At 39.3% G+C, this 16,570-nt stretch overlaps 1 protein-coding gene across 1 annotated transcript in view; it reads right to left on the bottom strand.

Moving 5' to 3' along the window:
- LOC122549503 (fibrocystin-L-like) overlaps positions 1-16,570 on the bottom strand; it is a 218,614-nt gene that overhangs the window by 144,248 nt on the left and 57,796 nt on the right. Inside the window, exons 19-28 of the mRNA XM_043689363.1 lie at positions 15,161-15,274; positions 13,674-13,805; positions 12,120-12,241; positions 9,148-9,344; positions 7,704-7,876; positions 6,364-6,511; positions 4,908-5,062; positions 4,133-4,255; positions 1,899-2,004; positions 32-151 (exon numbers count right to left, since the gene is read on the bottom strand). Coding sequence (XP_043545298.1) covers positions 32-151; positions 1,899-2,004; positions 4,133-4,255; positions 4,908-5,062; positions 6,364-6,511; positions 7,704-7,876; positions 9,148-9,344; positions 12,120-12,241; positions 13,674-13,805; positions 15,161-15,274 — 1,390 coding nt within the window. The remainder of the gene's footprint in view (positions 1-31; positions 152-1,898; positions 2,005-4,132; positions 4,256-4,907; positions 5,063-6,363; positions 6,512-7,703; positions 7,877-9,147; positions 9,345-12,119; positions 12,242-13,673; positions 13,806-15,160; positions 15,275-16,570) is intronic.

Genomic DNA, 16,570 nt, shown 5'->3' with positions numbered 1-16,570 from the left:
TGAACTTCATTTGCTTTGAACGTTTTCTCACCAGTTAATCCTGTGATTGGACAATGGGTACCTCCAATCGAAACCCAAGTGGTATCAGTCATCGAACTGTTGGCGAATCCAAAGCCTGTTATGGTCAGAACAGTCCCACTGGACCTGGATCCTGATAAAACAAAATGACAGTTTAAATGAGAGTTCAGCAACTGTTCTCTGCTATGGTCTCCATTAGGCATGGATCCAGGAAGAGATTTGCCTGAGGACAGAGTAAACCGACTACCTGATGGCCTCACAAACTGAAAAGTGAGATGATTGGGAGAGGATCCCCTTGAAGCAATGGTCTGGACATTCACTCAGGCCAGTCAACCTCATTCAGCACCTTGTAATCTGTTTCACCCCTGTACTGCAAACAGAGGTCAGTGGGTAGAGGTATCCTTTGCATCTTTTAACATTACAGATTATTTTGAGAGAGAGAATACATAGTAAACAGAATTTTAAAAAGGCAAATAGATTGTTAACTTTAATCTTGAGAAGACTGAAATACAAAAGGCATAAGTTATGCTTCATTTGTATAAGGGAATCCTTGTACACCAGTCACTGAAAGGATGCAGGTACACCAAGCAGTGTAGAGGACAAATGGTATGTTGGCCTTCATAGTAAGAGGATTCATGTACAGGAACAGGGACATCTTGCTGCAACTATGCAGACCTTATAAGGTCATACCTGGATTATTGTGTGCAGGTTTGGTCTGAGGAAGAACGTGATTGGACACGTAGAGGAAGTGCAACAAAGTTTTATCAGACTGATTCATTGGAAGGAAAGATTGATGCATGAAGGAAGGCTGGATCGGTTAGAAATGTATTCACAGAAAGTTAGGAAAACGATGGGAGATGTTATAGAACTAGACAGGTAAATACAGGAAAAGGTGTTGATCAAGGAGTTTAGAACCAGGGGTCATGATTGAAGAATACAGGGAAGACCATTTAGGACTGAGATGAGGAGAAAATGATCCAACCAGAGAATGGTGAATCTGTGGAACTGTCTGCCACAGAAAATATTTGGAGCCAAAACATCGAGTGTTTTCTTAAAGAAATTAGTTAGTTCTTAGGGATAAAGTGATCAAAAGGTATGAGGAGAAAACAGGAACAGGGTACTGAGTTGGAGGATCACCATGGTTACATTTAAGGTGCAGCAGGTTTAAAGGGCTGAATGGCCTACTCCTGCTCTTATTTTCTATGGTCAGACCAACCTACAATGACAATGCTCAGTTGTGGATCCTGTACCTCAAGAAGAATGTAGTGAACTTGGAGTGGTACAGCAAAGATTCACCAGAATGACAGCATGGCTAAAATGGTTAGATGATGACGATAGGTTACATTTACTAGGCTTGTATTCTGTCAAGTTTGGAAGAATAAATTATGGTCTAATTGAGGGTGTTGAGATGAGTGAGGAAATGGATAGAGAGAATCTATTTTCTCAGATGTGCGAAGTCCCAAATTAACTGGTGCAGAAAATTAAAATTGGAGACAAGCTGATCAAGGGTGATCTCAGGAATTGTTCCTTCACACAAAGAATAGTGGAAATCTGGAACTCACTCCCCAGTAAAGCTGTGGAGGCTTGGAGGAGAAAATGTCAAAACTGAGATTAATAGAATTTTGGTGGTAAGAGGATTAAGGAAGGTAAATAGTGCTAGGATGAACATGAGCCAGATTCTCACTGAATGATGGAACAGGCTCAAGGGCTGACTGGCCTCATCCAATTTTCCTTGAATGATGTTAGTGATAATGATCAGTCTAATTGTTTCAAACACTATCTTAAAAGTCGGCAGTGAGTGATTTCAGGCACTTTCACAAGTTCATTAGATTTAAATGGATGACATGATTTAGAAGCCTACCTGAATCTCAAGCATTTACCTGTTGTTGGGGTAATGCGTGAAATGGTCGGGGTTTTCTCAGCTTTCCATTTATATCCACAATTCCCGGAACACTTACTGGGAATACCATTGATGAAAACCTTCACCTGTGAGGAAGAGAAGGGCTTCTGTTGCTACAGATTTGCTTAGTTTTCAGGGAGCATGCTCCTTGCAGATTTAATTATACCTCTTGTGTCAAGCTCCAACTGCTAAACTGTTTATTAGAAAAAACACCCAGTAGAACTGAAAGAAGTTATCCTGGTCCCGGCTATGATTGAGTGATCTTAAGCGTGACTGTACAGCTGGTGTCCTGCTCAGGCAAAAATAATTATCCAATCACATCATTACCTCCTGGTCTGCAACTTTGGGTTGAGAGTTTTTGGTGTCTAGGTGACCGAAAGGTGACCTTTTGCTATGTCGTGTAACCCATATTTCTTGAGTAATTATTTAGCCTTGTCATTCTCAGCAGTTTAAAGAAATCAGACTGCTTGTGGTCTGTCAGTAAAATATTAAGTGTTCATAAGTGTATGTAAATGTATACAGGTGTATGCAGGCATGTCCACATGTGTCTAGGTGTATGCAGGTATGTGCAGATGCATACAGGTGAAACTAAGTGTATGCAGTTGTATATAAGTTTATCTAGGCTGAAAATGTGTTGCTGGAAAAGCGCAGCAGGTCAGGCAGCATCCAGGGAACAGGAGAATCGACATTTCGGGCATAAGCCCTTCTTCAGGAATCATTCCTGAAGAAGGGCTTATGCCCGAAACGTCGATTCTCCTGTTCCCTGGATGCTGCCTGACCTGCTGCGCCTTTCCAGCAACACGTTTTCAGCTCTGATCTCCAGCATCTGCAGTCCTCACTTCCTCCTATAAGTTTATCTAGGTGTGTATGGATATGTGCAGGTGTATGTAAGTATGTGCCTATATATATACATGTGTCTAGTTGTATGCATGTGTGTGCAGTGTGTTTAGCTGCATGTAGTTGTGTTGAAGTGTCAATGATGCAGGCAGTTTATGTGCAGGTGCATACAGTAATTGTTTGTAGATGTGTCTAGGTGTGAGCAAATGTACGCAGTATGTTTCTAAGTTGGTCAACGTGTATGAGATGTATACAAGTATGACCAGATGCATGCAGGTGTGTTGAGATGCTTTGAGAGATGTGTGCAGATTTATACAGGTGACTAGGTGAATGCAGATGTGTCCGGATGTATGCATGCGTGCGGAGAGTGTCTAGGTGCATGCAGGTGTCTTTAGGTGTGCGTAGATGTATATAGGAGTGTATTCAAGTGTGTCTAGTTGTATGTAGATGTGTCTAGTTGTATACAGGTGTGTCTGGTTGTATGTAGATGTGTCTAGTTGTATACAGGTGTGTCTTGTTGTATGTAGGTGTGTCTGGTTGTATGTGGTGTGTCTAGTTGTATGTAGATGTGTCTGGTTGTATGGTGTCTAGTTGTATGTAGATGTGTCTGGTTGTATGCAGGTGTGTATAAGCATGTCTAGATGTATGCAGCAGTATGCAGATGTACACACGTGTCTAGATTCAAGTGGGTGTGTTTAGGTGTACCTAGGTGTATTCAAGTGTGTGCAGAAGTATATTGGTGTGTCTAGGTGTTCACCTAAGTGTATACAGGTGTGTGCAAGAGTGTGTGCATTCAGGTGTGTCTAGGAGAGTCCAAGTGCATCTAATTATATGTAGATGTATCTAGGTGTGTGTGCAGGTGAGTCTACATGTGTGTACATGTACATGGGTGTGCATAAATTTGTGAAAGTGTGCATGACTGTGTACATGTCTGCAGACATATTTCCAGGTGTGTATGGGTACTTTTAAATATGTAAGATCTGAGCAAGAATTTCCGAGTTATCTAGGTATATGCAGGTTCACGTGTTGGTGGGTTAAAGTGTGTATAGGAATGTACAGATATGTAGAGGTATGCACAGGTTTGTGCAAATCCGTACAGTGTTGGTAGGTATGTACAGATGTGTGTACATGTAATCTTAGTTTATAAAATGCTGAATGGTAAGAGTCCAAAACAAGGGGTGGAGGGAGGGGTGGGGGTTTGGGGAGGTGTAAGTGATTGGTGTGGAACCCTAATATTGGAATTGGCTCATTCATGTGTAGAAACTGAACTGAAGAGCAGACAGCCACGTTGTAGCAATCCTGAGTAGCTGGGTGCCTCCTCCTTCTTCTGCATGTGTAACTTACAGACACATTTAAGGCAGAACTGTATGTACGTACCTGAGGCAGTGTGTGTGGTGTCCGAAACAGATCGCCGATCAGATGTTCACTGAATAGCCCTCCTTGCTGCTTATTATGAACCTTTGCTGTTGCATTGACTCCAAAGACATTCAGATCATTAATCTGTTCAACATGGAATCAAAACATATTTTACTTTGTGATATTTTGCAGCATCAAGCTCATATTTACCCCATGCTTAATTTTACTCCCTATATATCCCTCAAACATGTATTATGTACAGCTGTTATTTAAATAAGTCATTGTCAGGATGAGGGCACCACTGGCTAGGCCAGGGATTAATACTCATACATAATTGAAATAGAATGGCGGTGAACTGCCTTCAGGAACCACTACAATTTTTGGGGTGTACGGACAATGCTGTTAGGAAGGGAGGTCCAGGAATTTGACCCAGTGACACTGAAGGAATGGTGATTATTGTTCCAAGACAGGACTGAGTGTGCCTTGGAGGGGAACTTACTGATAATGGTAATTTGAAGAACTTCCTTTGACCTTCTAGTTGGTCAAGGTCATGGGTTTGGAAGGCGGCGCTCAAGCAATTTAAACCACTAACAGATATAGGATTGAATAGAGACAGAATGAAACTCCAACTGTTGAAATGCAGCAAAATGCTTGGCAGAGGGAGCAAAATACTTTATTCCAGCATTTGCTTCTTCGGTTGTGTCTAGTCAAGCCAACAAGTTGAATAGCTAAGTTGAAATGTGTTGGGGTTTAAATCTAGGGGACTGTTTCATTATGCCATGAGTCTGGGTCTCACCTTTAACGTGGGCTGATTGCCCGGCTTGCTGAGCCATTTCACTGTCCACTCGGCGGCAGAACAGTTGCCTGATTTCGTTACAGAAACTGTCCCAATCTCAGAGATTGTTTGTAAGGCATATTGCATTTCCGAGGCTGTAGCATTAACTGGCAAATCTTCAAAAATAAAGTGTTTTGAGAAATTACAGAAAAGGTCAAAATATTGATGTGCTTTGATGACAGTGTAATTGAGTAATACTGTCCACAAGAGGGCCATTCTATGAGAGATTTTCTTGAAAGAACTAATTATTCCTATTCATTCTACTCTCCCACACACAACTTTTCAAACTTTTTTCCCTTTAAGTATTTATTCAATTCCCTTTTGAAAATTACTATTGAATTTATTGCCATGGAACTTTCACTTATTTTTTGATCCATTGTATTCCAATGAATCACTCACTGCATAAAAACTTTCTTCATCCAGCCTTTTGATTCGTTTATAAAAATATCTGTTCCTTTATTTACACATCCTCCCTGCATTAGAAATAAATTTCCCTTCTGTACTCTCTCAAAATCCCTTATGGGTTTGGACATTTCTATGAATCTCCCTGTTAACTTGCTATGCTTGAGGGAGAACAATCTTGTAACGAAAGAATTTTGGCACTTGGTGTAGCACTTTTCCACCTCAGAAACATTCCCCGGACTCTTGCTGGAGATCCAGTTGGAGGATGGTGCTTCAGATGGAGGTCCAGATGCAGTCAGGGTGGTGCTGTAATCTTTCCATTGAAGGCAGGAGATCTCAGGGGAAGAAATGGGAAAGAATTGCCAAGAATAGGGCTCAGTGACTATGCGGCATAATAGTGAAAACTGGTACTTTGAGTGATACGAAGGGGAATTGCCTTTCAGGCTAGTATGCAAAAGCTAACTGCAATGTGTTTGGATAATGTACTTAAAACTTGGAGTGGGATTTGAACTCATAACCTTCTTGGAGGCAAGAGTACTTCCCGCTAGGCCGTGGCTGACGTAGATATGTGGAGGACAGTCAGTGAGAAGAAAACTCAGATGTGAAAGTTTCATTGAATTGAGCTGCAGAAAGCCAACAGAAATGTTTGAATCTTGTTAGCTGCTCTAAATCAAGAGCTTATTCACGTTATCTGGATCCACTGACACTTTATTAAACGAAATCTAAGCACAAGAATTAAAAGATGTCCTACACAGCCCCTGGACACAAAAATAGCAGGCCATCTATTTAGAGGATACATTCCCCAAACATGTCCAGCGAATTTACCACATAGATCATCGTGCCCTGATTTTCCTGAATTAATTGGAAAAATCTAGAAAATTCCTGTAGTTTGAGAATTATCACAGAGCAGAACCTTGTGAGATTTTTTTGAATGAAAGAATTTCCAGCCAGCAAACGGTTATAAGGAGGTTTCCATAAGAAAAATTCCCTCACAGATTCAGCATTCACTACTTACCTTTCAAGGTTTTCCCAAAGTACTCAATATCCAAGGTACCAGAGATTGGAGGAGATGCTGCTTGTGTTCTCGAAACTCTTAGAACGGCCCCCTGAGGCCAAGTGCTCCCTCTGTAAACCATCTCATCCTTTGTGCCATTAGGCAAAGCCTAAAAGAACATCCATCACAAACAAGATTTTTTATTCGCATTTGTAGTTGACCTTTCTCGATTTCCCACTGTCAACTCAATGAAATATCAGCAAGAACGCCCACAGAAACTAGATCCAAATTCCCCGTCCTTGTTAACTCTCAAATTCTCTCAATCCACATTCCTCTCACTTCTCAACTCCACACCTTTCTCTTACTCTGCTCTTCTCCAAAGACTAATATTCCAGAATAAATAACCTTTCCCTATGACCCAATCCTCTTAAGCTCTTAAATTTAGCACTGAATTTTCAGTACGCAGAAGTATGCTGTTATAATGCACTTTAGTTTCTGTGGGTTTATGAGTAAATATTAGTTGTATCTATCCCTACTAGAAGTATCTCTGGAGTATTGTAGTCAGTCTCTCTCTCCATACAGGATGGATAAAGAATGATTGGAGAGAGCTTTGTGGAGGTCTCAAGGTACATTTCTAAATTTAAGAAATTAAGACGATTGGGTGGAGGGGAAGGTTGTTTATTCTGGATCATTAGTCTTTGGAGAAAAGCAGAGTAAGAGAAAGATGCGGAGTTGAGAAATGAGAGGAATGTGGATTGAGAGAATTTAAAAGTTAATGACCATGGGGAATTTGGATCTAGCCAAAGAGTTAAGTTGAGAACTAGTCGTTCAATATTATTAGTTTTATTGGAAATAGGAAATTTACAAATCTATTTTTAATAAGAAAGGGATGGACTCAGGAAGAGTTTAACAGTACAAGAATAGAAATACATGGCAGTTATCAAATAGAATGGGAAAGATTTGAATGAGAAATATTAAGAATTACAGGAAGTATTACACAGTTTGGTAGTGTATGCTAGATGTTGCTCAAAGCATAGACAAACATAGACTGGAGAGACAATATCTATGATAATAAAGTCAACAGAGAATGTGTGAGAGTGAGTTTGGAGAGGTGACGGTTTAATCTGAGGGTAACTATACCTCAGTTGAAAGGTGAGATTAAAAATGAAGGACCCCATGCTGACCTCAGCCAGTGCAGGAATTGGACCCACATTGTTGGCTTTACCCTGCATCGCAAACCAACCACCAAGCCAACTCAATTAATCACTTTCTGAAAATAATATGTATTGATAAAATATTCTCTTAATCAACACAGACTGAGTCAACTTTCAAATGCTACCCAAATACCACATTATACTGACCTGAGCAAAGGCAATCTCTAGCAACGGAATGTTGCAGCCACAGTCGATGGTAACCATAGTTACTTCATACTGACTGTGCATACCATCTTTTTTCGTTCTTTCTTCAGTAACTAGGAACTCCTCAATAAGAATTCCTTTGTCAAACAATGGAGGATAAGCTACTATTGGTACATCTGCAAATTAAAGAAGTCATTCACTTAAACTGAAAGAAAAAAGTTACAAACAATTTATATTTTATGCAACTTCCACATATCCTCTGAAATACACTTCAAATATGAAATGCTTTAAATTAGAGATCCCACTAAAAATGGCTAAGAAAACCGAGTTCTCAGGAAGGGTCACTAGACCTGAAACATGAGCTCTGATTTTTCTCCACAGATGCTGCCAGACCTTCTGAGCTTTTCCAGCAATTTCATTTTTGATTTTTATATTAAAAAACTCTTAAAGTACCTAACAGGAAGTAAGGGAATCAAGGGTTACAGCAAAACGACAGGAAGGTGGAGTTGAGGATTATCAAATGAACCATTCGTTCAAAAGTGGAGCACACTCAACGTGTTGAATGACGTACATTTTCTCCAATTTCTTATTGTATTATGGTCTTTTAAGAATTCTGTGCCAGTTCCATTTACCAGAGGCTCAGATGGTAGATAGCGACAAGTGGCAATGTCACTGGATTAGTTGTCCAGAAGCCCGGACTTTTGTTTTTGGAATGCACAGGTTTGAATCTGGGTTCAACCACATGGTGAAATTTGAATTCAATAAAAATCTGGAATGAAGAGCTGACCATTCTTGATTATTGTAAAAATCTATCTGGCTCAATAATGTCATTTCGGGAAGAAGATTTGCTGTCCTTAGCTGATGTGGCCTACATGTGACTTCAAATGCACAACAATTATAGGCGACTCTTAAATCCTCTCTGGGCAATTCGGGATGAACAATCAATGCTGGCTTAACCACTGATGCTCTATCCCATGAACAAAAAAAAATCACTGGTATTAAAAAAAATCATAATCCATGCCTTTGCAATTGTGGAAACAAAGTAACAAGACAAGTCCATTTGACCCCTCATATCTGTTCTGTTATTTCGACCATGATTGATCAGTTCCTCAATTTTGTTTAGTTACTTCAAATCCATTTTCCTAGATACCTAGCTGACAAAAGTGCACAATTTCTCCACCCAATATGAAAGGCAAAGAGAGCATCAGATACAAAAGAGTAAATTGTACAAGTTCAGGGTCCATGTGCATTCTGCAGAGCTATTCACAACAAAGAGGTCTCTGTAAATTTAATCTTCTTTTTTCTTACATTGTGATTGGTTCTGTTCCTTACAGTTTGGTGTTGGTTTAGGTACTGCTATGCTACACAAAACCGACCAGAATCTACATGAATTCTGTACCACATTACCATTTTATCACTATCACAGTAACCAAATTCTGATCAGTACCTCGCTCAGGTTTGAAATACAAAATAACAATACCATCTTGATTCTGCACTGTAGGCCTCTGTCCAATATACACAGTATCAACAAAGAAATCTTGGTCTCTTGCTGTCCGCATATGTATCGCCTTCAACAAAAACCTTGTTCCTCTGGGAACTTTGGATATCACAAGTTCATATAAATTGATGCAGGTGTAGGTCCATCTGGAGTCAAGAGACACTTAGTTAAGGTTTTATACAGTACAGCATATCAAGCTTTAACAATATCCTTCATTTAGTTCCTTAATAAATTAGAAAGCCACATTCGTAAAAAGGTTCTACCAATTTTACATAGAAGTAAAATCAGGCCATTTGGCCCTCAAAACTTGTTGTGTTATTCAGTAACATCATGGTCTGTTTGTATTCCTAATTCCATCCATCCTCGATAACTTATCATTCTTTTCCCTAACAAGAATCTCCTTTACTTCACTTTAAAAATATTCAATGACCTTGCTTCCACCGCCTTCTGAGGCAAGGAGTTCCAAAGTTGCACAACAATCAGAGAAAGGAAAATTGCCCTCATCTCTGTCCTAGAATGCAAACCCTCCTTCTAAAACAGGTACCTCTAGTTCTGGACTCACCAACAAGAGGAAGAGTCTTTTCCACATCCACCTTGTCAAGACCATTTAGGATTTTATACACTTCATCCTGGCTCTTCTAAACACAAACTCAGTCTGTCCAATTTTTCCTCACTAGACAATCTACTTATTCTGGGTATCAATCTAGTCATACTCCACAAAACTGCCTATTCTTCCTTAAGTAAGGAGACCGCACTATCTTCAAGATATGGTTTCACCAAAGCACTGCATAGCTGAAGCATAACCTCCTTAATTTTATGTCCAATTCCTCTCGTAATAAAAACTAGAATCCCATTAGCCTTCCTGATTACTTGCTGGCAAAATGTTGAAAACCTACTCTGAAGCACAAATTTGCAAACTTACTGTCAGCCAGCTGTACAGAATCAGACGGAATCTTGATATAAGAATATGCTTCATTTTTCAGAATTGTGTAGATATGATACCAGCTTCCATATGTCTAACAGGTTCTATTCAGAATCCTCTACAATGTGTTCTCCATACTTCAGCTCTAGCTTGATGGGCTTTGGCGGGCTTTGCTCTGAACCTATATACAGGCTTAACCAATCAAACACAGTGAATATCAATAATAAACAGACTCACACAATCAATCAGAAAACAATTGAACACTATAATTCACTCTGTGGTTCTACTAATGCCTTATATCAGGTACTAAAAATCTTGTAGTTCTAATTTAAGCTTTATTGTGAATGGAATTACATTCATTCCCAAACTTTGCAATATAGTTTATACAAAGCAACACAACAAATAAATGTGCAAACAGGCATGTTTCATGGGTTTCAATTCCAATTGCTGATTGATTTTTCCCTCACCCTTTCTCTAATCATATCCTAAAAGTAGTCCACTCAATAGTAGCTCAAACAATAAATTTTCTTAGATGGTTAATGACAGAAACTCTCTTCTTCTGGAGCAGCATAGGTTTATTTAGGATCAAGCTTCACTCGTAAAGTTGATCAACAATGTAGTTATATACTTTTTTTACAACCTTAAAATGTTTCAGAGTACTTACAGATAGTGAAGTATTTTTGTTGAATGTTGTAATGAAGGAAAAGTAGCAGCAAATTTGTGCACAACAAACTCCTCCAGATAGCAAAGAAATAAGTAACCAAACAATCTAATTTAATGATTAAGGAATAAATATTGGTCAGGACACCAGGGAGAATTCTCCTGATTTACTTTGATTGGTGATATGAGATGTTTTAATGTCTAGCTAAGAAAACATGCAAGGGTCAGTTTCACGTCACATTAAGACAACACTTCTGTCAGTGTAGCACTGCTCCTAGTATTGCATGGGAAGTTTCAGACTGGGTTATGGGCTCAAGTCTCTGGCGTGGACCTTGAACGTACAAACACATGGTCAAGATCTTCCAATGAGAAGATTGTTATTACTAGTGTAGACCAGAGTTGTGCATTGGGACCACGTGGAAGTCCTGATACAGCTGATTGCATGGGAGTTGCCCAGGAAGTGAACATCTCTAATGGGTATTTGCCGTGTCTGGAACGCTCAGATTAAAATCCTTATTTCTGATTTAGAGATTGCGTCAGAATGGTTGGAGGATTCTGACTCATTCACCTGAACACGTACCTAAGGAACATTAGAGGAATTAACATCAGTTCTAACTCCTCAATAACTTTAAAACTAAATGCCTTAACTCATCATGGAGCCAACCACCATCTCATCCACACCTCCACATCCTCCAAAATACTCCTTCACTTCATGCCCTCTCCCAACTCAAATTCCCACATTTATGTAACATGTAAATTTGGTAGATGAAGAAATAGGTGGTCAGAGTATAATGTAGAATCGATCAGGATAATTCCAGGGATGGGGAACTTCAGATATGTGAATGGTTTGGAGATGCTGGGGATGTTTTCCTTTGAGAAAAGAAGGCCAATTAGAGATTGGCTAAGAAACCTTAAAGCTTATTTGAATAACCACAAATGATAGGGTGTAAGTTAGTGTAAACAAGCAAGGCCAAGAAAAGTGTCCTACCTCCAACACTGGTTGGTTTCTTAGAGTGAGGAGTCTGGACAGAGTATGGACAATTTTATACCCAATGGTTAAAGGAAAAAGAATCACAGATTTAAGTTGATAAGCAGAAGAGGCATCAATGATTTGAAATTACAGACTCTCAATTACTAAGTGATTATGGACTTGAGTGCACTGCCTGGCAGTCTGATGGAAGTGGATTCACTCATGGCCTTTAAAGAGAACTGGTCTGATGAGAAAACATTTGCATAGTCATTGGGAAATTGTGTAAAACAAGAGTAGACTCTTTTAGTGCTGTATCCATACAATAACTCAAAATTCAAATTAAATAATATTAAAAGCATCAGTGCTTACTGATTATCTTGAACAAATCTGTATGGAAACCAAAGATTCTTTGCTTTTCTTTCATCATCAACTTGGTAAGTAAACGATAGACGAAAATTATTTCTCAAATGACCTTTATATGCAAAGCAAAGCTGAACACATGGTTAAAGTGACATGAGTATCCTTTGATTATTATTGGGATATCATATTCAAGAGTAACATATAACAACAAGAATAAGTGACAACTACATAGCAAGCTATCGTTGTACATATTCTGTAATATTGGCCCATGTATTGAGTAGAATAAATGCACAATAATTCATCACAAGCGTGGAATTAATTCAAGACATATTAACTGTTATTAAAATCATGCAAAGGAAATTAAATGTGCCATCACCTAACTAGAATTAATGTTTCCTCCTTAGGTACTATCTGAACTTAAAATATGAAAGCATTGATATGATAATTTTTCCGATGTGAAGTTATGGCCAAAGAAACCTCTCAACCTCATTTGAATAACCATAAATGATAGGGTGTAAGTTAGCGTAAACAATCAAGGCCAAGAAAAGTATCCTACCTACAACACTGGTTGGTTTTTAAGAGTGAAAATCAATGTGCTAATTTACCGAGCAATTTTGCAAGTGGTAATTTACAAAGCCAAGCTCTCCTTGCCACTTCACACTTTTCTTCCCTCCTGAATGAAGGTCGCAAAAGCCATCCTTTCCGACTCCATTTTCTTTTAATACTTTATCACAGAGCAACTATTTGCAGGATATTGGCCCAGGGTAACACCAAAGGCCAGCCTGTTTCTAGCAGCGCACATTGGATAATAGCCACTGAGGAGGTTCTAAGCCTAAATGGCTCACTGCCAAAACCTGGACAGTTCCTACAATTACTGAACTAACAAGAAAACAGAATATATGTACGCGATTATATTCTCCTGGGTTTAATAAGAATTTATAAGAGTTGAACTGATTGGAATGCATAATGCTTAGAAGGTGTAACTGGGGTATGGGGTAAAGGGTATGAATGGATACCAAGATGCTGTCTTCTTCAGAACTTGAAGTTTTCAGGATAGGCAATTCAGGACTAAGATTAGAAAAAATATCATCAGTCTGAGGGTTGAGAATCCTTGCAATTCTATGCCTCAGATGTGGATGCTCAATAATTATGCATATGTAAAGACTGAGACTGATAGATTTTTGTGGACTCGGTAATGAAGACAAATAGTGATAGCTTGCAAACTAGAATTGTTTTAGAAATTCACTCACATTCACACTGAGTGGAGGAGCAGCTTTAAGGGCCTGAATTGCCGCCTCCTCCTATTTATTTTTTTTTATTCATAGGCCTGCCATGAGCCTTTAGCGGAAAAGTGCCATTGAGTGACAATAGATGCAAAACACAGAACATGGATGGAACAAAAACCAATAGAATAGTAACAGAAGTAAACACAAGTTATAAAAGCCTGTCTTTCTCCCTCTTCAGAGTAACAATATAATAAAACCAATTTAAAGTGTAACTAGTATCAGGTGACAACACTCTTCAATAATTATTTGTTTCATCTCGAAGAAGTTTCAAACTTACCTCTCTGTATGTACGTAATGAAAATGGTTGATGATAACTTGCAAAGCCAAACAAAGATGTGGGATTTTTTACACAATAGCGTCCACAAAAAGCATTAGTTTTCATTGTCACTTGGCCACCTTGAAAGATATTCTACAAGATTAAAAGTGAAACAGAAAATTGTATTCCACTGCTGGACTCCGCACTAACAATCCTAAAATCAGAGTTCTAATCCCAGTGAGGACAGTTTAATAATTTGTATATATTATGCAAGTTGCTAATATTTTATCTTTCTTATTCTGGGAATGCAAATCCCCAGACCCAAGTAATAGCTTCCAATTTACTGTGTATAAGGTGATTAGTCCGTGGTAATCGCACAGTGGTAATGTCCCTCTGATTTTGCAGCCCTTCCTCAGTACTGACCCTTTGATGATGCAGTACTGCTCCATTACAATCCCTATGACAATGCAACACTGCATCACTCTAACTCCGCAACAATGCAGTATTGCCTCAGTAAATGGTAAAGTTGCCATAGTATTGCTGTCTCATTAGAGAAAGCGATGATTGGTGGTGGTTTATTTGGAGGGTCACCACATTTCAGGCAATGAGACGTTGAAAAGGAAAATACTCCATGTAACCTCAGTCAGTACAGGAACTGAATCCACGCTGGTGGTATCACTCTGCTTTGCAACCAGCTGTCCTACCAATTGAATTAACTGACCCCATGTACTGTAATCCCTCAGTACTGACCATCTGATAGTGCCAGTGACATACTGCGGAACTAATATATCATTGAAGTATGAGTCCTGAGATGGCACTGCATCATCAGTGTGTCAATTCTTTCAGTACTGACCCTCCAATAAAGCTATAATCCCTCAGCATTGACCCTATGACAGTGTACTGTTACTTCAGTACTGACCCTTTGGAGGTGCAGCATTACCACAGTACAAATTGTTCAATAACTCAGTATTCCCTCAATGCTGGTTCTTTGACATTGCAGTACTTTCTTGGGACTGATCTTCTAACAATGTAGCAGTCCCTTAATACTCACACTACGATAGTGCAGCACTCTCGGTGTACCAATCCTTCAACAGTGTAATGTTGCTTCAGTACAGAACTTCTGATCATGAAGCACTCTCTCTGACAATGCAGCACCCCATCAGGACAGACCCTTCAATCGTGCAGCACTCCATCAGGACAGACCCTTCAGTGGTGCAGCACTCCATCAGGACAGACCCTTCAGTGGTGCAGCACTCCATCAGGACAGACCCTTCAACCGTGCAGCAGTCCATCAGGACAGACCCTTCAATGGTGCAGCAGTCCATCAGTATTGACTGTCTGATAGTATGGTGCTCCCTTCACGCTGACCCACTGATGATGCAGTGGGATGCCAATAATGATACTTCAACAATGAGTGGTCAACACCAGCCCCTGCAGACACTTTTAAAATCATTTGTTTTCTGAGGCATGTAATAAATTAATCATTTGATTTTATCTGATGCACATACCTTGGATATGTCATCCTCAAAATTGTTGAAATAATAGACTGTGTATCCCTTCCTGTAGTTGACTATGTGATCTGGACACTTTACATCCAACATTCCTTCTAAAGCAGCTTTGACCTGTGATGAAAGATTTTTATTAGCCGAGAAGATCCTTAGTTACCCTGACTTACTGGTGCTGTTCAAAGCAGCCAGAGCTTCTATCTGTCCTTTATTGCTTTCCCTATCAATGGTTCATCTAAATTTTTTGTTAGGCAATGCCACATCATACTATGCAGGTCTGATGTAATGGTTGGGTTTGGGAACGTTATTTTCCCCATTAGTCATTCATGGGATGTGGGTGTCACTGGCAAGGCCAGCATTGGTGGACCATTCCTAATTGAAGCTGAGTGGCTTGCTAGGCTATTTCAGAAGGCAGTTCTGAGTCAATCACATGGTTATGATCTGGATTCTCATGTAGATCACTCCAGATAAAATGGTAGGATCTTTTTCCTGAAGAACATTAGTGAACTAGATTGGTTTTTACAACAATGACATGTTAATGATCATGGTCACTATTACTGAGATTATAGCTTCATATTTCAGACTTATTAACTTAATTAACTGATGTGGATGGTGCGATTTAAATACATGATTAACATTACTAACTCAATGGCACGAACACTAAATCACGCTGGGGGAGATGGTGGTAATATTACTGGACAATAACAAAAGGTCTGAACTAATGAGGAGAAAGACAGACAAAGGCATTGACTATAGAGTCAGAGAAAGAAATCTATGCTGCTGTCTGACACAGCAGTGAATCTGCAATTACTACCTTTGCTGTTTGAGTTCAAGTATCACTGAACATCAGAGTGCATTTAGGAAAATTAACAAACAGCGAAACTCACAGCTGACCTTGGAGGAAACTCTGTGGGAGAGCTCACAGCCATAGGAACAGATAAGTGCATAGTTTCGAAGTGTAGCCTCACTATAAATCTACAATAGTGAGTGGAGTGGGTTGTTTCTTGAAGATATGTTTTATTGAGATCAGTCTCTTGATTACATTTTTAAAATATAAGCCATAGGTATTAAGTTAGCCTGGAGCAATGTTTTCTTTTAGTACAATAAGATGGTGCTATTTTCTGGGTCAGTAGACTGTGAAGGAGCAAAGATGGCCCTTAGTAAAGTGATATGCTGTTCTTGTTGGATGTGGGAGTTGAGGGAAAATTTCCATGTTACTGATGATTATGTCTGCAGAAAGTGTCTTTGGTTGAGAATCCTATCAGATCACATGTGTCGGTTTGAGCGGCAGTTAGAGGCAATAAAGAATTTACAGGAGCAAGGGAGTGTGATAGATGGCAGTTATAGGAATGGAAAAAAGCCACAGATACAGTTAGGTAGTTGGGTTAACTCCAGGAAAGGTAGGACATGTAG

This window comes from Chiloscyllium plagiosum, chromosome 4 (assembly GCF_004010195.1).
Source record: "Chiloscyllium plagiosum isolate BGI_BamShark_2017 chromosome 4, ASM401019v2, whole genome shotgun sequence".
Lineage (NCBI taxonomy): Eukaryota > Metazoa > Chordata > Chondrichthyes > Orectolobiformes > Hemiscylliidae > Chiloscyllium > Chiloscyllium plagiosum.
Note: the sequence above shows the minus strand (reverse complement) of the source record. Positions and strands in the feature narration are given on the sequence as shown.